We start from the raw sequence: 21,221 nt of genomic DNA, 5'->3' as shown, positions 1-21,221 counted from the left end.
AGTTATATGATCGAATGTCAGCGAGCTAGCTAGGCAACTGGAAAAGGATGGATTTGGATAGGTTCAAGCTGACCAAGTATTGGGTGCCCAAAACAACATGGAATGGACCACTTCTCCAAACCCATTTACATTTCAGCTGCAATTAAATTAATTAAGAGTCACCTTTAGACATGATAAAATGGAGGAAAGATGCGGATAATTAGATTAGACATGAAGGTCAAAAGAAGTGATCCACTGTATGCAAGTGGCTTGACCAACATGATACGTGGGTGGTAACAGATGGAGTACTGTTGTGCACTTTTTGACCCTCTCTCTCTCTCTCTCTTTTCCCAAGTTTCAGCCATGCAGCAAACAACAGGTAGCAACATGCATGATTGATGGACATATGGCTTTGGTCCCTTCCCCTTGAATAGGGGGAGAATATATTCCATCTGAATCTGCTACGTACGGTGATATAGTTGAATATATGTTTGCAATTCAAAACAAAGAGAGGCAATAGATAAGGCAAAACACATATGGGGGGCGAGGGAAGCTAAATTCCTCGGCTATTAATGGAACCTAATCCTCCACTTTTGGGTGCCTATAAATATTGGTCTCCCAACGGAGCATTTTGTATCAAATGAAAATGGAAGAGAAGTCTAGTATGAAGATGAAAGAGCCATGTTTGATAGCCAAGGATGACTTGCCTAAATCCTCAGTGGGGTATTTTTATATATATACACTTACTTGGTTTAAGGGCAGTCGCCTTTGGCTAGTCTGATTGGCTCTTGTCTTTCATGCTAGACCTCTACTTCTAAATATGGCTATGGTTAAACGTTGCAAATGAAGCAATATTATTCCCATGAAAGGGAAGAGAGGCCTTGTATGAAGATGAAAGTATCATGTTTGATAGCCAGGAATGGCTTGCCTAAATCCACAGTCAGACCAACTAGCTGGTTTCTAGGCAGTCGTTCTTGGCTTATCTCATTGGCACTTATCGTTCATGCTAGACCTTCCTCTTCCATATCTTCATCCATAGCTCGATCTTGCACTTTTATTTCTATCGTGGCAAACAAGAAAGGTATATATGTATCTGAGTTATTAGGTTGCCTAATCTACACATTTCGAATGCAATTCAATATGATTTGACGAAGATATTAGATATATATGTATCTTAATTTGAATTTTCTTACAATCTAACATGGTATTCCATGTGACATTTACTACAAGCATTTTTCTAATGGTTAAGTGAATGGTATAATCAAACGAGCATTTTCAATATCTAATTGCAATTTTATTTTATTTTTTCTTGAAATTTGATTGGGTATTAGACGCAATTTGTGAGGAATAAAATGATGGAACATTGTTGTTGGAACATGGTACTACAATGTAGGTGGGCCGAACACTTGTCACGTCAGCAGTAAGATCAAACAACCGGAATTTTCTATATGGGCCTTTCAAGTGGGTCTGTCTCAGTCCGGCCCAGACCACTTGTAATAGCGAGCCGAATTCCCCTCCTGACCTTTCCAAGAACATCGAATCTGAACCGAAAAACACACAAAAAGTCAAAAATAAAACAAATTAATAATAAAAAAATAAATTGAAAAATCAAAATAAGAGGGGATTGGATTGTTCGGTCCAATCTTCTCTTCGAGCTGTGAATCACGCTGTCTCTCTCTCTCTCTCTGATTTTTGGAATTCCGAAAATCTCCCTCACTTTCTCTTCCAGATCCAGCCATTGTTGCAGAGCTTGGAATCCAAAGAGAGGGCGAAAATGATAACGATACCGTACTTGACCGCGTTGACGACGTACTTCAGCTACGGCTTGCTCTTCGCGTTCGGCCAACTCCGTGACTTCTTCAGGAAGATCTTCGATTGGTGGAAAGCTAGCAATCTTCAGGTCTCCGTTGCTTTTCGAAATTTCTGTTTGTAACGCGCTGAAATTGAATATTAGGCTTGGATTTGATTGTGTGTGAGGTTGATTTTCTCTTTGTTTAGGGGTACGCGCCGATCTGTTTAGGTCTCGAGGATTTCTACATTCGGCGTCTGTATCTTCGTATTCAGGTAGGTATTTTGAATTCAATTATTTTCATTTCAATAATTTGTTCAAAATTCTAATTTCAATATAAATTAAGTTTGTTTACGTTTCTGTTTTAATGTGAATAAAATAGATTATATTTAGATTGCGCATTAGAAAGTTTAGAGTTTACTAAATTTAGGTGGAATGAGGTGATATCCAAGTGGTAATTCGGGGATCGCATAAGTAATTTTTGTTGGGTAGCTCTAACTCCCAATGAGTTACTAATAAGATTTGCATGATTTGTTTTTCCTTTCATTTGCTTTATACACAATTGGTAGACTTACATTGTTAATGACAACTTTAGTATATCCTTCTCAGTATTATCTCCTCAAAAGGATTTGTTTTTGTTTTTTATAAATATAATTGTTATAAAGGTCTTATATAAGGAGATTAATATCAGACTTATGTTCCTTCTATCCCCCAATTTACAGGACTGTTTTGGACGACCAATAGCAAGTGCTCCTGATGCTTGGTTTGATGTGGTTGAGCGTTACTCTAATGACAACAATAAAACACTAAAGTGAGTCCTTTGCTATGTGTTTGGAAGCCTATACGTTTATATCTAAAACCTGTTTATGCTTCATCTTGTATTTTACGGTACACACAAAAACACATGCACACACAAATGCATGCGCGGGCCTGTGTGCCTTTTTTGGGTGGCCTTTCGCATCTAATACAGTTTGATATCATACAATGCATGAAGGAGTCAGTAAATTTTTTGAGAACCTTTTTATTAAGATGCAAGTGTTTTCTGAATTATCTATTGATGGCATCACATGCAGGCGAACCACAAAGATAAGTAGGTGTCTCAATTTGGGATCATACAACTATCTAGGCTTTGCTGCAGCAGATGAATACTGCACACCCCGCGTAATTGAGTCTTTGAGAAGGTTCTCTCCAAGTACATGTAGTGCTCGTGTGGATGGAGGTATGCAAATACCTTTGCAGTGTGTATCTGGTTATGTAACTTAGTATGCACTAAGGCCTTTTCTTATCAGGAACTACAACTCTGCATACTGAACTGGAGGAGTGCGTTGCAAAATTTGTCCAAAAGCCAGCTGCGGTGGTCTTTGGCATGGGCTATGTGACAAACTCGGCCATTCTTCCTGTCCTGATTGGAAAGGTTTGAACTCAAGCTTTTAAGATTATCCTCTGTATAAGGTTGATATATGGATTGCTTGTGTTAACTGCTTTTATCCGACAGGGAGGGTTGATAATCAGTGATTCACTGAACCACAACTCAATTGTAAATGGTGCTCGGGGCTCAGGAGCAACAGTTCGAGTTTTCCAACATAATAGTGAGCTTTATATGGCGCTGATTTTCTGAGCACTTCCTTGGAAATAAATATATTGGTGTTTTCATCTTAATGATTCTATTTGTCATCTTTTCTTAATTTTTTTTTTTTTTTTTTTTTTTTAGCACCATCACACTTGGAGAAAGTTTTGAGGGAGCACATTGCTGAGGGACAACCCAGGACCCATAGACCTTGGAAGAAGATTATTGTTATCGTGGAGGGAATATACAGCATGGAAGGGGAACTCTGCAAACTTCCAGAGATTGTTGCAATATGCAAAAAGTATAAGGTGATATTTTAGGCAGTATCATTTATACACCTGAGCTGTAAACATTAATATTCAACTTTGTAGAAATCTAAACTTTAATTTTTTCCTCTAATTTATGATGAATTACTTTGAATATATACCTTTAAGCTTGACAAAGTTTGTAGAGAACTAAAATTTAATAATTTAACCTTTAAGTTATAAGTATTTACCTGGATTTTTGTGAAGTTTTCTTTCTTATTCTTGTGATGGGAAATGAAACAATTGGCTTCATGGGAAAGTAAATGAGAATTATGATATGCAATTCATTCTGAAATTTATTTAATTCTTTAGTGACATGCTAATACCTTTTTTATTTTATTTTATTTTATTTTTTTATGTCGAGGTCACAATTCTCATGAATAAAAGTTGTGTCTGACTTTAACATTCCTTGTACTTGTTATAGGCATACGTCTACTTGGATGAGGCTCACAGCATTGGAGCAGTTGGAAAATCGGGAAGAGGTGTTTGTGAACTCTTGGGAGTGGACACTGCTGACGTTGATATCATGATGGGAACTTTTACAAAATCTTTTGGGTCATGTGGTGGTTATATTTCTGGGTCCAGGGTTTGTTGCTTACACACCTTTCCTTGGTTTTGCTGGCACAACTTTGACTAATTCAGTCTAATGTCAGGAGTCCTCATTAATAGGGGTAATAACCTAGTCGGCCCAAAGTGATTGACCCATTGATGCTGACCCGAACTATTGGGGTTCGGCCGGGGAAACCCTACCCCTGTTGGTCGGTTGGGTGGGGGAGGGTTTATTCCAACCCCATTGGATCGGGGGTTGGGTTCAGGGGTTTGGTAAACTTGACATACCCGACCTGACTAACCAAGTGTTATACATTATTTTTATTCAAAAATTTTAATACTATTTAGCTTTTACCCTAACCCGAATTTGACATAGACTTCTTTCATTTTTATTTGTTTCTCCGTTTCTCTCTCAAGCTCTTGCTCGCTCTCTCTTTGTCCAGCCACTGGCCCACTTTCTCTCTCAGTGTGTCAGGCTGGTTGGTCAGTAAAATGACTCTATACCAACTGTTGGGGGTCAATTCAGTTCATTGACTGATGCCCTTGGTCAGTCTGTTAGTATAAAAACCAACTACTGGCCGCCTTTGTTCAGCCGTCAGTGTGGGCTAAGTGCCGACCAAAAGGGGTCGGTGCTCTGCCTACTCATTAGTATCTACCATTGTTTATGCCAAATTCATTATTATATTTATCAAATAGGATTAAGAAATTTTATCTATATTTATTTTTATCTGTGGTTGGGTCAGGTTCTGAAATGAAAATGAAGTTATCTTGAATTAAAAAGGTAATGGCAGGGATTCTTCACATCAGCAATTCACCTAGATATACAAGTTTAGCTGTTACAGTGACTGCTTGGACGTTCCTTTGTTCCCTAAAAGAAATTATTGCAAGTTATACCATCTTGTGTGTGTGTGTGTGTCCCACCAGTTGGTAGTTCATTGATGGATAAGTTGATAAACCTGCCCTCTGAAAGGAAAAAAAAAAAAAAAAAAGGTTGTTCAACAAGGCTGCTTCTTGTTGAGGATATAATTTGTTTAGGACGATTCGTCTCTGCTTTGTTTAGTATTCTCTGAAGTGCTAGAAATTACCAGAGTGAGTTGGTTTTGCTCCCACGAGTAAGAAATTACCGGGTTATGGTGTGTCCATGCATAACTATATGTTGGACATGTTGGACTACAACTTCTCAGCTTTTATCTTTTCGTGTTTCTTCTCATGGTTAACATCTTTAAACCTTGTACTGATTGGATCAAGCGAGTTATGGATGTTACCCGAGGCATATTATTTGTAGTAATTTTTTTTTTTTTTTGGGTCATTTTTCAGGAGCTTATACAATATCTTAAGTATACATGTCCTGCTCATTTGTATGCAACATCCATATCACCTCCAGCTGCACAGCAAATCATATCTGCCATAAAGGTTCTTCTTGGAGAGGATGGTACTAGTAGAGGTGTGCATTTGATTCTTTGTATTTTCATTGGTGGACTTCAAGTTTAGACTTCTCATTCAATTACTTATGATTTGAACTGCCTTTTCTGTAATGTAGGGGCTCAGAAACTTGCACGAATACGTGAAAACAGCAATTTTTTCAGATCTGAGCTGCAGAAGATGGGCTTTGAGGTTCTTGGAGATAATGATTCTCCTGTAATGCCTATAATGCTTTACAATCCAGCAAAAATCCCTGCATTTTCCCGAGAATGTCTCAATCAGAATGTGAGTTTCTTTCTAATATTTGCATAGCTATCATAACCAAACTCATTCATTAATAAAGTTTGTAACACAGAGGATTTTCTATACACTGATTTTTTTTTTTTTCCTTCGCCCTTCTGTACATTTGTATTGCATTCTTTTGTTTTTTACGGCTGCTTATAAATGTTATGCATCACAGGTGGCTGTTGTGACAGTTGCCTTTCCAGCTACCCCTTTACTGTTGGCCAGGGCACGCATTTGCATATCGGCCTCGCACACCAAGGAAGACCTTCTCCAATCCTTAGAGGTAAATTTCTATCTGTGTATGAAATTCATTTCCTTAGTTTAAATTTTATATTCCTTTTGACCATGTCCCTACTCCCCAGAAGTTTTTTTTCCCCCAGAAACTGATAAACCTATCTAAAGCGCACTGCATCTAAAAAATAAAATTTTGGTCGAATTAGAAGCAATGACTAAAAATTGTGTAGCTGGACATGTATACTTAGTTTTTGGTGTGCGGGGAAGATGAGTTGGTTTTTGATTGAATTGGTCAAATAGAGTAACTATGGTGGAAACAATTGTGTAGCTGGACCCCCAATGTCAGGATCAAGGCTTTGGAGGTATTACTTGAGTAGCAGTAAGGATTGTTTTAAAAGTCTTAATAATTTGATGAAAGGGATCTTATATGGTTATATTTGGCTCCTGTGCTTTGAAATTTTGTCCAAGATATTTATTGAATGTCGAGTTCATGTTGGTGTTGTAAAATAAAGAAAGAAGTGTGCTATAATATTTATTACTGGAAAGGACAAATGCCCAGAAGGAAGGCAATAATTTAGAAAGGGATGGAGGGGAAAGAGTATGCTAATGCATATGAAAGGATATTAGAATATCTTGAGCATGCTGTTTGAAGTTCTGTTTGCTCAAGTCTGCTCTTTGTATGCACTTAATTATAACTGTTCAAGGATTCTATGCACTTAATTAGCAATAATGTTGTTTTCTCTCTCTCGTTTTCTCTGGGGGCAGGTAATTAGTCGAGTGGGTGACATGGTGGGTATTAAATACTTCCCTGCGGAGCCAAAGAAGCAGCAGCAGGAAAAGGGCATGATCAAGGTGGATTGAAGAGTTTGAAGTTTGGCTCGAGTAACATTGTTAAGCGTCTAAAGCAGCTTTAGATCTGATCGGACTGATGGTAAATTATATTGTTGTAGCTGTTTAGTCGTGCAGAATCTGGAAATTCTTCCTTGTTTGTATGTATGCCCTTGAGGGGGGTGGGGGTCTTCTCAGTGTCTTCCTATATGTGTTTTTGATGGAATTTTGGTTATTTAATGTACAGGCACCGCTTTAATTCTTCCCACTTGATTATCTTCCACTTTCATTGATTCACACGGTGTTCTTGTAGTATTTCGAGGATATTTCCTTTCAGGTCTGACCATGACACAACGACCCGGTAGACCTGACGGCCCATTGGTGGAGGCTCGTTCCCTATCAAAATGACCAAACTCATGAAAACTTAAAGAGTCATTTTATGGTCAAGATTAAATATTGTATATAACGGGGTATAAATTATGTCACAAAATAAATATATTGGTGTTTTATTCAAAATATTTAAATGAAGTGGCATTATTTGTATTTGTTATATACATAAAAATTAAATTCTGATTATAAAATAAAATAGTTCTTTGTTTGTAAGTGCTTAAAAAGTAGCAAATAAGTTAGAAGTTGAGACACATCTACATCTAATTAATAGATAGAATTTCTCGTTGCTAACAATGATTAAATGATATTAATCATTGAGTAATGCTAGCCATATGTATGTTTATGTATGGCTAGCTTATGCAACGATGAGTCATTGCCATGTTAGCAAAATAATTTGCACACTTCTTAGTTAGTGCCACCCCAACCACAATGTTTTGGAGGTTGGAACCGTCAATGGTCGGATATCGGAAGTAATTGTAACTACTTGGAGGGTTCCAGAGATGTGTGACAACCCCGAAAGGTTTGGTGAGGGTAGTTGGCCACCCCCTTAAAAAGGGTGATTTTTTTTTTTTTTTTTTTTTTTAGATAATAGCGTAATATTAATAATTTGTTTTTGTTTTTTGTTTGTTTGTTTTTTTTTTTTTTGGCGACATGACAATCTCAAATTCTCAAATTAGCATTTTCATAAGTTCACTAAGTGCCTCCACCATAATAATAATAATAAAAATGCTATACACTCCCTCCTTTAGGTGACTTTAAAAAGCATATTAAATTTGGAATGAATTACTATTAAATTTTAATTTAATAGTAATTATAAAAGTCATTTAAGAAAGTGCGAAAATGGAAATTTGAGAGTAGAAGTGTGTATCTTTAATCTAATAAAAAATAGTGCTAATCAAAAGAAGTTTTACTCCGCACATACACAATAAAAAGCGCTACTGCTTCATGACAAGAAACTTTTTCCATCTAAAACCTTTTAACTCATATGAGCAGCCCAAAATTTTCTTGACACTGGTAAGCCTTCTCTTACATTTGCTGTCTGCATTGCTAACAATTCAAACAACAAAATTGCTAGGAATTTCTATCCCAATTCTAAAGATAATTCAGACAAATACAACTTCTAAAATGAGAACTGAATTGCAATTACCACTAACTTACTAGACCAAGAAAATAACCCAAGTTTCATGATATGCAAATTAAAACCATAAATAAGTGCAGGTAAGTGCTTTTCACGTGTGGCACTAAAAAAGTGCAGGCCTTGCAAAGGAAGACGAGGAAACATGAGAAACAAGAAATTTACGAAATATGGCGAGAATAAAATCCAAGACTATCTTTTAAGCAATACACAGTATATCTTTTCTCATTTGCAACTACTCAACAATTTTTTAAAGTTCAAAATGTTCATCACCAAAGGGCCAAAAGAGCTATAAAATGATAGAGAAACAGCTTAAAATCCAGGATTATTAACTGAAAATGAAATACAATATAGTTAATAAAGGATAGATTTTATAAATTTGCATAAATCAATTTCATAAAAAATCTCATTCTCTGAGAGAAAGAGGAAAGAAGATAAAAAAAGGTGTTCTAAATTGTCTTCATATTTTATGTGCATATAAGTCCCATATTGGATGTGTTCTTTGTGAATCTAAGCTCTATAAGGAATTCAGGAATTCAGGAATTCTAGGGGAGTCTCAATAGTTGCGACTCCATTTTGGGGTATGCACAGATATAGCTAAGATGTTCCAAATTATAAGAAATAGCATCAAAACCAACATAGTAAAACCATGTAGCATAGGAGCACTGCATTAAAACCTTGGCCACAAGGAAATCTAGAATTACCACATCCCACATCCAGAGTGTAATAGCTAAAACTGGATAGCAGAAACTAGTGCGCCCCTAGATCAGGACAAATGGTATCAAAATCAACATAGTAAACCATTTGAACAGGAGCACAGGAGAGCCAGCCTACTAAAACCTAGTGACCAGGAATACTGCAGCTCATTGATCGCTCAACGAGAACATCAATGAAGACGTTAAGAATTTGAATAGTAGATATTGTGATACCATGGATTATGTGAATTGTGAAGGCATAACATGTGTACGTGTTAAATCCACATTTGGTGTATATAACATGTAAGTGGACTATATATGCAATGATTCTAAGGGAGTCTCAGAAATTATTAGTCTTTTTGGGATGTGCATGCATATTGTGAGTGCAACCCCAAGTCATGACAATTTATTGCTTTTGTTCTTCTCAAAACCAATTGGCAATGGATATTTTTTTTCCACATTCTGTCTCACACATATGAATAATGGCCAGCACTTCTAAGACAAAATCAACAAGGCAATATATATACCAGAACAATGCACTTGATTAAAAAGGCAAGGCAATAGATACCAGAAAATTGCACTTGATTAAAAAGGCTGATAGTGCAAACAAGAAACACTAAACAACCTAATCATACTATCTCTCAAGAGTCAAGAGGAAAGAAGCTAAAAGGCTTGAAATGGTTCAGATGTAATCTTACATTGCCATGGCTGAGAATTTTCCTACATTCACCCCAATACACACACGCAGAAAGAAAAAGAAACTCAGGAAAACCCCTTTCCAAGCTTTTGAATTGCGCAATACATTTTTCTTCTAGACCCGACCGCATTGATTCCCATATCCTTGAGATCCTCTAATGTCAACATGGGCAAAACCTCATCGTCAACCTCGTGAATTTCGAACACCGGCGCATACCGACCTAACCCTAAGCCGTTGAGCCAAATCCTCACCGCATCTTCTCTTCCACTCCCATTCCCATGCCTATCACCACCACTCGTCCCACACTTCCAATCCGTATCTGACGGCCCTGATAACTCCACCCCATCATGGGGGCCCTCGGAAACCACTCCCCTACCCCTAATGGGTCTTCTATAAATCAGCTCTCTCTCATTTCCATGCCCATCCAAGTCCACACCCATATTCTCAAGGGAATGAATCGGGCTATGCTCTTTCGATGGACTTTCCGAGTTTTCGGCATCAAAATCTCGATAGCCATCATCGATATCCTCACCGCCGCTATATTTGTCATCCCCTTCACCACCAACAACAACACCACCACCACCATCATCAACCCTGGAAACCCAATTGGATCGAACCCTTTTAGGCGCGGAGGCTCTCTTCTTAGAATCCTTTACCTTCCAGCTCCCAATTGCAACACTATCTAAGTTTCCCTCTTTGTCCTCACCGTCTAGGGTTTCAGCAGAGCTCAAACGAAACAAAGGTCGAATCTTAGAGGCTTTACCTGAGCCAATACTGGAGTTGTTGTTGTTGTTTGGGTCCTTCATCGTCAGTTTCCACTGCTTGTTGCTGTTGTTGTTGGTGGTGCCTGCGGTGGTGGTGCTCCTCCGCACGTGCGACTCGTACGGCTGGTCGCCACCGATGTCGCCCAAACGGACACTGGGCCTCCGCTGGCGCTTCGATCCGAAGGCCTCGGAAGAAACCACGGCCACAGCTCCGACGCCGTTTAGCTGATTCTCTACTGACGGCTGTATCTCGGGCATTTGTGGATACACACAGAGTTCGAGAGAGAGAGAGAGAGAAAGAGAGATTCGGTTCCACCACCGACACTGTCTATCTCTCTAACGCCAGTAGACTCTCCCTCTAGGGCTTGGGTATGTGTGTTTGTACATAGAGATAAATGCGCTCTGCATATACATCCAGAGAGAGAGAAAGCTCGAGAAAAAGAAGATGCAAGGGTTTCTGAGGACGTGTTTCGGCGAGACAGAGAGAGAGATAGAGAGAGAGAGAGGGGGGGGAGAGTGAGTGTGGGACTGTATGTGCTGTGGCTCTTGGGAGTCTGACGCGTGTTCCAGTTATGTGATTGGAATTCTTGTGCCTTTCTCTCTCTCTATCGGGATGACTGATTGAGAGGAGTCGAGGGAATGCTTCTAAAAGCGACTCTACTTATTCCTCCGTTAAGTCTTCTTGACTTTTCTTCTTGTGGGTCACAGGTCAACTAAAGATCAAGAGAGTTTTTGATGGATTTTATTTCAGGTTATTTCACGTACACCACTTCTAGTTCTATCTGGTGACCTACAAAAGAACAACAACTGCACAATCAGGATTAATAAACCCATTCATCCATTATATGGATCAACATTCCGCTCGAATTTTCTGTGCAGGATCCAGTACCTTGAACAGCAGGAGAATCCCACACCCCGGGCACCCAGCCCCGCATTCTCCCTCTCATTCCCTGTCTGAATTTCAAGGATCCTGGTTCTCTATTATAAGTAAAGTTGGCACAAAAATGCAGCATTATGTACTCTGGAAGATATGTTGACAACTGATATCAAGTTACAAAAAAAAAAATGAAAACTAAAACAATTGACAAATTCTTTGCTTTCCTTGTTTTTTTTTTTTTTTTTTTTTACTTTCTTTTCCCTTCTGAATATAATTGTTACAAGATATGGTTCTTTTCTGTCTCCTCACCAACCCCTACACATACTTTTGGTTGGACACCACCGGAATTAGAAGAAAAACAACCGTATACTCGACTTGAACAAATTGCTATCTAACTGGGAGTGGGGAATATCAAAACTTCGATAAAACGTGGGGGCATGAAAAAAAAATCTTCATCGCCTTGAACAAATTCTTTCATATACAGAATAATGCAATGTAGATTGGTCAGCAGCCATTTCTTCGTCCAGTCGCTAATGTGGAAACAAACCAAATCACAGATCAATAGTCAGCTCTGTGTGAATCAATTTGCTGGCACTGTGCAAAGTGCCCCATGTCCTAGACTCTGCTCCAAAGGGTACATGGTTGTGCCCTTCACAAATTTTTGATGGTCAGCAGCAGCCTTTCTGAGGTTTGACAATGCGATTGGCTTTCTCTCAACTATCTTCTTAATAGTTGAGCATGCAGCTAATGGGTCTCCAGACCCTGCTCCAACCCTCCTACAGAAAATTATAAAAGAAGAGGAGAAAAATATCATTCACCAAATGTTTGATACAATTAGTTTAATTTTCAACCATAGAAATCTGGCTTGAAATTATGCTTAATCAGCCCCATCTACTCTTCTTCTTCTTCAAATTACTTGGACAAAAAAATAATGCACAAGAGAACTCAACTAACATTGTAGATAAAGTTATAAACTGGAGCATTAATAATATCATATTTGGTTGGGATTATTAGATGTTGTCAGTCTTCTCTACTTGATGAGACCGTTTCAAACAGAACCCTCTCAATACACAAACATGCCTTAAGTACTTAGCCATGCTGTGTCTGCACGGTTGTCTAACTGATAGTTGATATGTTCGCCTCATCATATAGTGTGCCATAGCTTGCAGGACCAAGTATTGCAGGGGTTTATAAAATTACGAGAGAAAATAGAAGTTGCACAACTAGTTCATGACCAAACATAAAGCCAATCAATTATGGCAGCCTATTCTCAACTAATGTATTCTCAAATTTAAAAAGACAATAGAAGTTCAGTTCACTTACTTCAATAATTTCTCTGATGTGATTCTAGCAGCTCTAATTGTGCCACGGCTTGGTACCCATTTTACAACACAATTTGGTTCAGCTCGCATAGGAGAATGGATTTTGATAACCTTAACAAGTAGAAAAAGATAAAAAAGACAGTTAATGACAAAATATAATAACCAATGAGAAGATTTCACTCATATCAGGAAGGAAGGAATAATGGAGTGTTCATACAAGTTGCAATGAGGAAAATTTTATTTGCAAAATAATATAAAAATTTAGTTCTGGATATCAAGCAATCACCATGATTACAATTCAGTAATCAACATATAACTGTTTGCTTGGTTACATCATTTTCCTAGGATGGTGCCATCTTGGATCCAAAATTGTTGACCCAATACACCACATAAACAGAAGAAAAAACCTCCACCAATGTTCCATGACCTCTTAATTAGAATTTGCAACTTCAAGCCTCCTTAACAGGTATTGGGTGTGAAAAATGCTACACACACTCTCAAATACATGCTCCCTAACATGGCACTAAAAATCACCATTAGATTTTGGATGGACCACTACTAGAAGCTCTACCAGGCAAAGGAGTATGACCTTGTCAAGATTCAGAGAAATATCTAGTCCTGAGAATATTATAAGGCTCCCTACTCAGGTAAACATTATCAAGTATATAAAATCGGAAATACTAACTGCTGGAAAGAAATTTTTATACCATTCTTTAATACTGGAATCCACATTAAAACCATACATATCTATGGATTCACAAATATAGAGAGAAAATTCAAGAGCCTTGAGCCCAGTTCCTTTTTCTGCTGAGCCAAAGGATGCACCTAATCTGAGATATACAGGATTGTTTATTGGAATTTCCTGCATAGCAAGCCTCAAAAAAAGAAATATTAAAAAAAGTTTGTCCCCATATCATAATTTATAAATTTGCAAGCATCACCATAACACAAAGGAGCCAATCTGATGAAAATATAAGAGAAGAACCTACCCATTTGGGGACGGTGTCGCTAGGGAAGTTTATCACGACTTCACAATAATCTTTACCACCCGCAGCTTGTAAACCTAATCCATTTGCACTCAAGTTTCAGCAAATACACAAAAAATCGCTCCAAGCAGTTCTTTCCTACACTCACAAATTTTCATATCAACTAAACACACTTCAACAAAGAGTATAACCACCCAAAACTCGAATTTTACCAGATATTTGAATTGACTATATGCTTCAAGCTACTATAATTCTCACAACATAACCTCATTTGCAGCTAAATTCAAATGAAATGATTCCATATCCAAACCCTCAATTAATCCGAAGACGATTTTAACAACAAAGCTCACCGTATTTGTAAAATCATTTCATTTCCCGGCACTACAATAATAAAAATTTGAATCAATTAATACCTAAAGTAATGCCATAGATTCATCAATAATTATAACCAAAAAACAAAAACCTCACCATATACTTCTGGAAATCGCTCTGCAAATACTGCAAGTCTGCAAGGCTTCAAAATCTTCATCGGAAGGCTGATACTTGCCGTCTGTACATAGCAAATTCATCAAATTTGCACAAAACAATTAGAATGGGCCATAGCCCATAAAGCTATTCACAAGGCAAACGATTATGGGCCCAAATTTGGTAAGTGGCAAAACGAATACCTGTTGGGCTGGGTAGTTGATTCACACAATGTTAACAGCCAGCCTCATGCCTCAAGGGCCCAAGGCTTTTTTTTTTTTTTTTTTGACATAGTTTATTTAAAAAAAAAAAAAATGAATATCATCTTATAAAATGACATGCATCTTTATTATTTTTATTTTTATTTTTTTAAAAATGAGAATCACATGCTTTAAGAATACATGTTAATTTAATCGACTGAGTTAAAGAAATTTCTTCAACCTAATTAAAAAGAAAACTCTCTCATTTTCTTTTAAATTTTTTTAAAAAATAAATCATTTAGAGCAAAATGAGGTTTGCTTAATTTGTTGCTATTCATGCTTGATTAAGGCCATCCGAAATATCTCTAATTATGATGGATAGAAATGAACAAACTATCATACCTACTTGTGGAGGGTTGGTTCAAAAGGTTGACCACTTAGGCCATTGCCTAAGGCCCTAAATGAAAAAAAAAAAAAAAGGGGGTGGGGCCTCAAGAAGAAGAAGAAGAAGAAGAAGATGAACAAATTGCCTACTTGTGGAGGTTGAAGGTTGGTCACTTGGGCCATTTCCTAAGGCCCCAAATGGAGGATAAAAAAATAGGCCTAAAAGAAGAAGAAGGCCCTAAATATTATTGAATGAAAATTGTGAGGGCATTTAATTTGGAGAAATGCTTGGTGTTTTTCTAGTGTTCTCTCAATTATGATATGACTTTTAAAATCACCAATAGATTAAAACTTAATAATGATAATCTCAAATTCAACGATAATTTTAAAAGTCACATCACAGTTGATAGAACACTAAAAAAACACCAAGCATTTCCCTTTAATTTGTCTCTTCTCTTCACGCGTTGGAGTTTTGGCACTTTGCAGCTTATAATATATGTATTCTCTCTTTGTGATAATTTTGTATTTTGGCCTTCATTTTTATGTATGTAAGAGATCTAGATTCAAATAAAAACTTTATTAGTAAAACTATAACAAAACATTTAAAGAAAGAAAGGAAAAAAGAGAGAGGATAATATAAAATTTAAATAAATATTATTTAATGAATTTTTAAATATAAAAAATATATTACTTATAATTTTTGTCTTAAACTTCAAAACTTATAGACATGGAGCATAGATGGTCAAGTGGGCAAGTTGGACACGTGCGGGCATACAGTTCATGTTTCTGTGGCTTACAATATATTTCACGACCTAGCATAAAGTTCTACTTGTCCTTAAGGGTAATTTTTGATGATTAGATTGACACGACACTAAAAGAAATAAATAAATCTATCGCCAAAATCTAGATGAACGTATGAGATAATGGTTATTTAAGGCTCACCTCCAAAAATTAAAAAGTTAAAGAGTATATATATTATTAAATCGGCTCCTTTTTTATTTTTTATTTTATTTTTGGCTAGGAAGACACCTTTCAAAATAGAGTTTAAAAAACAAAAAGTTACTATACTACACCTATAAGTTATAACTATATATACATTATAACTCATACAATTTGTTAATACGTGTTAACATGTGTGACACTTACATAGTAAGTAAAACAAATTTTAACATCTACTAATTACATGCTAACATATATTAGAAAGTTGTAGAATAGTTGTAAGTTTATCATTTATTGCAAACAAATGAGGGAAAAGAGAGTGAGAGTATTCACGTCCTGCTTAACAAATTTTCTCTCTGTTTTTGCTAAAAAAATTAACATTTTTCTATTTTAGTTTCAAACCTTTTCAAAACACTTACATCTCACTTTCTATTTATTCTTTCTTTATTGAGCTCAATGAGTGATAATGATTCAATAAAAAATACCTTCTTTTTTTTAAAACATTTGGTGAGCATTGTAGCAGTTCACTAAATTCGTAAGTACTATGATGCAAACCTTAGGTAAAACTCACTTTTAAAAACCGACTTATAAAAAAAGACTGCCAAAGGTTTGGATCACAACATACCGTACGGTATATATCCGCCAATTTTTCCGTTAAAGTAGCTAGGCAGATGTTTGCATCCCAACTAGCCAAAAGAGAGTAATGACCATATACCTTTTATATATTAATGATTGGAAAAGGTAAAATTCACAAATTCTCCCATGTACATCCTGATTTTATGTGTGTTTTAGTAAAAGGTATAAATAAAAACAAGTGATGTGAGTGAGACCAATATTTAAAGTCCCCCCCCCCCCCCAAGTGTATTTTGGGGACAGCCCATGCTTTAGGTGCAAAGAGATAAGGACAGAAGCATAAAAAATCAGTGTCACCAGCTTCTCCCTCTATATATCTCTAGCTCTCCAGTCGACATGACCAAAAGGGACAAGGCAATTCAATGAGCTTCGGCGGGGACCCTCCCATATATGCGGTCTTTGGACGACCCTTCATCGCCCGGACCACGTACGGCCCCACTGGCCTCAAACGTAACACGCACCGTCCCAACCCAACCATCGTGCCCAAGAGAATATGGTCCCTCTCTACATGGGACGATACAATGGATATATCAATATCATAATCCCTAGCTACGTCCTTAGCTTTTAATTCATATCACTTGTTACTTAACAATTTCTTCTTCATTGTTTTTTAGTGTAAAGCTTAATCCAAACAGCCACAAACATTTACCTCAGACGTGTTTTTCTGTCGTCTTTCTGACGATGTTTCCGGGAAGGAGGACGGAGGCTATAGGCTTAATTATATTTATATATTTTTTTGGTCAATTTTAATTAATTTCTGTGGAATTTATTAACATTCTTCAAATTTTCCTTCTCCTTTCTAAATTCGGATGGATACGACCATGCATCACGTACGTTGCATGGTACAGAGAAACTAAAAAGGAAAGACACCCTATATTATTATTATTATAATAATAATAATAATTAAAAAGAACAGAAATTTGTAAACGAATTGAAGTAAAGAAAAGAAAGATGCTATGGATATTTCTGAAGTCATTTTCCTTGGAATTGAAATTGCTTCAAGAGGGGTGCCTGCATGCCTTAATATTCAAGTAATAATGCAATTGGTTCAATATTCACTTGGATTTCAATGACTCCAAAATGACTTGTAGTAGTTAGCTAGCCCTTTACGCAATATGGAAGCATCATCAATAAGTGATAATTATGGAAGTATCGATCATTCTACTACTATTCTGATTTTTCCTTCAAATACTGGAAGTATATATACATGCATAGTCATAGTTTAACAAATCTTACAATTAATTAAAGAGAAATTAACCAATTGCAAGCTCTCTTTGAAAAATGTTTATGGGTGAACAAAATTAAGCAATAAATTTTGACAGGTAAATTTAATTAATTGTTTAGTGACTGACATTATTAATTTGTATTAAAAACTATAGAACTTCCAGTAAGACTCGATCCCTTTAACGACAATTATTGTGTGATGCTGTTGATGTCATTTAAGAGGAAATTTAATTAATGTTTCTTAATTATTAAAACTTGCTCAATCGAGGGCTATAATTGTATTATTGTAAAACATGTTTAATCAATCAATTAAATCACTCTCAATAATTTGATTGCACCTTTGACAGTCCGTGACCTTAGAATCAGACCAAAAAGCGCCATAAGCGCAGAGAGAATAAAATGTACGTTCAATGAAACATAAATAATTAATCCTGTGATATAAATCCAAATGACTTATCATTAGCACCTAATATTGCTGATTGTTTATATGATTAGTATTGAAGTAACCTTTTCATTAACGTCTAATGGGTTGGTATACATAATTAATGTCAGATATTTAGAGCTCTACTTATATTATATTCACTCTTTAGAGAGAGAGAGAGAGAGCATTTTGAGAAATGCTTAGAATATTAATTAAATGAATAATTCTAGCTACAAACATGGTAAATGTCACATAAATTGACATGTCAATTTGTGAAAAAATAATAGTAAGTGATATAATATCTCTAACAATATTCATGCCGGGATAGTTGGAGATGAATCATTCCCGCTATATATGGGGAAGGTGGGAACAAGGGGAAGTTTGCACTTTTATTAATTTTGCGAGCTTTTCAAATTGTTAAAGCCGAGATAGTTACAAGACTATATGAGATAATAGAAGAGATTCTCCAATCGTGGATGATGCTCGGATTTCTTAGTCATTAAGAAGGAGTAGTAGTAGTCGGGGCCAAATAAATTGCAAAATGACCATACATGGATGTCGGGCAGTCAACATGCATGTAGCTTTCCAAACGATGGCATATTAGCATGAGATGGTGACAAAAAAATAGACATATAGATTGATGTACCATGCATGCTCTTCACCGAAGAGAGAATGGCGAATCGACAATTAACAAAAGATAATATTGGGGTTGTAAATAGCTAGCTGTAATCCAACTAAAGACTTTGATGTATCATGTATGTTTTGTCATGATAAATCAATTGATTATCAACTCTCCAGGGATAATATTGCTCGTGTGGCAAACCTCCAAATTGACAGAGACACCCGACATGATTGTGTAAAAAAGGAAAATTAATCTACCCTATGTGTGTGCTGAACAGCCTTTATGTGTGGGGTGAAAAAATGTCTTGGTTATGAAATTTTACTTTATTTAACAACCAAAAATATGTCAGTTACGCACTAAATCTTGAAAAAACCGAATAAAAAGAGCTTACAGAAAAAAGGGATGATTAATGCAAAGTGTCCCATCGGGATCCAGGGATGAGTTATTCTGATGCTTAAATCAATAGCGGTTGGAAAAAGTAATGACCTTAAGAAATTGAACAAGAAAAGTGTTTGATTAGAATTAATGGTGTGTACCTCGTTAGCAAGCCCCTTCTTTTCTCTTTATAGAGTGTTTTCTCGCGCTTGGTTGGTTAGGGAGGGGAATTCGAATTCATGGGATATCGTGGCCCCCCTCTCCCTTATGCAAACATCCCTTGGCCCTTCAAGAATAAAGGGTCATTACATGCATTTTATACACATATTAGTATAATAGAGTGAGTTGGAGAAATTTTTTTAACCCAGTTTAAAATTTTATCCTTCTATTTTTAGGCTCAATTAGTATTTCGGCCCAGATCTAGAGTAATAAAAGTAGATTGATGGTTAGAAGATGGGAAGTGATATGTTTATCCTTGCATAATAGAGACAATGACATTACGTGACTATTTAATCAGCATGAGGACCCCCCCCTAAAAAAATTTAATTAGTTTGAAAGAGAAAAACATGGGGGACCCTAAAGAACAATATGATGAGTTGGTACGCTACAAAGCATGGTTACATCATTTAAGAATATGTTGCTAAGAATACTACTGTTACTTTTCTAGATATGTGTTCTATTGCAATCCAGTTATCAGTCGGCAAATGAGAAATGGTTTAGATCTATTGATTAGTCATGATTAAAGAAATAATAATAATTTTTTTTTTAAAAAAAAATACAATTTTAAAGGTTGAGTCGTCAATATATTATATCTATAGATTATCCCTTACCTTTTATGAACAATTTAACACAGTCGGCACCCACTTCTCAAAGCTTTTGTAAGACACAAGATATTTTGTGTTTTAGATTATTTGTTAATATTTTTGTCTTGAGAACAAAAAGTAAACAATTTAACAAAGATAGCGGACAATCGGATCAACCTGTGCAAGAGATGGGACTGGACATTGCAATAAGCAAAGATTGAACATTTTTTTTTTTTTGGACAGGATATAAAAGAAACCAAGATATATAAATTAGCATACATGTCTCCAAATTGAAGGGCATACATGCAAATGATGGTCCAATTGATTTGTCAGGACATCGAAACATGTGGGTCAAATGTTAAAAAAAGGGTGGAACATAAAACTCACATGGACTGTCATTATCTACTGTGGCAGCTTAAAATAAACTTTCTATCTTTATTTTTTCCCCTCTATATGTTGGGGGAAAAAGGAGTATTCGTGGGTGTTTGTGTTTAATTGTGTCAAATAATTAATGGTGTTTGAAAGAAGCACGGACCCCCTCTCTTGTCTGACTACCTCCTTGATGTATTGATACTTTTTATCATATCAAGCAATTGAAATATATATGTTCATATTGAATTCATTGCCCTTTATTTTACCAATATTATTTAGGACAAATATCATAGTAATACACATTACATTTATCAAGTTCTTTGCACTCACCAAATAACTATAATCTTCTCATACATTTTGAGGTCTTGTCACCCTCAACCACCATTGTCGTACCAATACATTTTAGAAAGAGACCCGTAACGTGGTCTCCATAGACTTACAATTTGATAACGGGTCTTAATGGTTAAAGAATTATGCTTAAAATCGTAGGAAGAGATAGTAATTAGTGTCGTTAGTGCAAATGCAGAGGCAACAACAAATTAAGAATGCAAGTTGAGATGGTGAATAAAAGATTTGGTGATCGACACATAACTTTGGAGATTAAGATTTCCTAGAATTCTATTTAATTTGAGATTCTCAAATTTATAAATATCAGCTGTTCATCTCATTTAAGAGTTTAAAATAAGTCATGTTTCGGCATTTAATGAATAAGTTACTCTCAATGAATTTAATAAGTCATGTTTCCTTATTAAATACTTAAATATAACTTATTTTAGACGTTTAGATGAGATGAACAGCTAAAATTTATGAATTTGAGAATCTCAAATTTTAAAAAAATTCTAAAGCGATCCATAACGATGGCATCTACTCATAAATGCCAGATATAAGTTGAATTTCCTCATCTCTAATGAAAATTGTGCTCCAAAAACTCTGTTTTTTTACTTGGAAGCGGCAGTTCT

The 21,221-nt window shown here is 36.1% G+C and overlaps 3 protein-coding genes across 10 annotated transcripts; 1 reads left to right on the top strand and 2 right to left on the bottom strand.

Moving 5' to 3' along the window:
• Nucleotides 1-1,544: 1,544 nt before the first annotated feature.
• Nucleotides 1,545-7,226, top strand: LOC132174648 (long chain base biosynthesis protein 2a). The gene is made up of 12 exons (XM_059586285.1): nucleotides 1,545-1,879; nucleotides 1,978-2,043; nucleotides 2,491-2,579; nucleotides 2,842-2,987; nucleotides 3,058-3,182; nucleotides 3,264-3,357; nucleotides 3,480-3,643; nucleotides 4,065-4,226; nucleotides 5,507-5,633; nucleotides 5,730-5,896; nucleotides 6,072-6,179; nucleotides 6,896-7,226. Exons 1-12 carry the CDS (start codon nucleotides 1,754-1,756, stop codon nucleotides 6,989-6,991), a joined length of 1,470 nt encoding a protein of 489 aa, XP_059442268.1. The 5' UTR covers nucleotides 1,545-1,753; the 3' UTR covers nucleotides 6,992-7,226.
• Nucleotides 7,227-9,743: 2,517 nt separating this feature from the next.
• On the bottom strand, nucleotides 9,744-11,230 carry LOC132174890 (uncharacterized). Its single transcript, XM_059586625.1, has one exon. It carries the CDS (start codon nucleotides 10,895-10,897, stop codon nucleotides 9,941-9,943), a length of 957 nt encoding a protein of 318 aa, XP_059442608.1. The 5' UTR covers nucleotides 10,898-11,230; the 3' UTR covers nucleotides 9,744-9,940.
• Nucleotides 11,231-11,855: 625 nt separating this feature from the next.
• On the bottom strand, nucleotides 11,856-14,373 carry LOC132175243 (sialyltransferase-like protein 2). Of its 8 annotated transcripts, none has more exons than XR_009439409.1 (5): nucleotides 14,293-14,373; nucleotides 14,175-14,205; nucleotides 13,828-13,962; nucleotides 12,840-13,700; nucleotides 11,856-12,292 (listed from the first exon to the last, which is right to left on the bottom strand). XR_009439409.1 is itself a non-coding variant. In XM_059587116.1 (4 exons), exons 1-4 carry the CDS (start codon nucleotides 14,351-14,353, stop codon nucleotides 12,097-12,099), a joined length of 441 nt encoding a protein of 146 aa, XP_059443099.1. In that variant the 5' UTR covers nucleotides 14,354-14,359; the 3' UTR covers nucleotides 11,856-12,096. The 8 variants fall into 8 exon arrangements, 1 of the variants encoding a protein (XP_059443099.1); XR_009439411.1 differs by having other exon boundaries at nucleotides 12,840-12,949; XR_009439410.1 differs by having other exon boundaries at nucleotides 12,840-12,949; nucleotides 13,828-13,901.
• Nucleotides 14,374-21,221: the final 6,848 nt, after the last annotated feature.

The sequence above is a fragment of the Corylus avellana genome, chromosome ca3 (assembly GCF_901000735.1).
Source record: "Corylus avellana chromosome ca3, CavTom2PMs-1.0".
Lineage (NCBI taxonomy): Eukaryota > Viridiplantae > Streptophyta > Magnoliopsida > Fagales > Betulaceae > Corylus > Corylus avellana.
The sequence above is the reverse complement of the archived record's forward strand: the minus strand, read 5'-3'. Positions and strand labels throughout refer to the sequence as shown.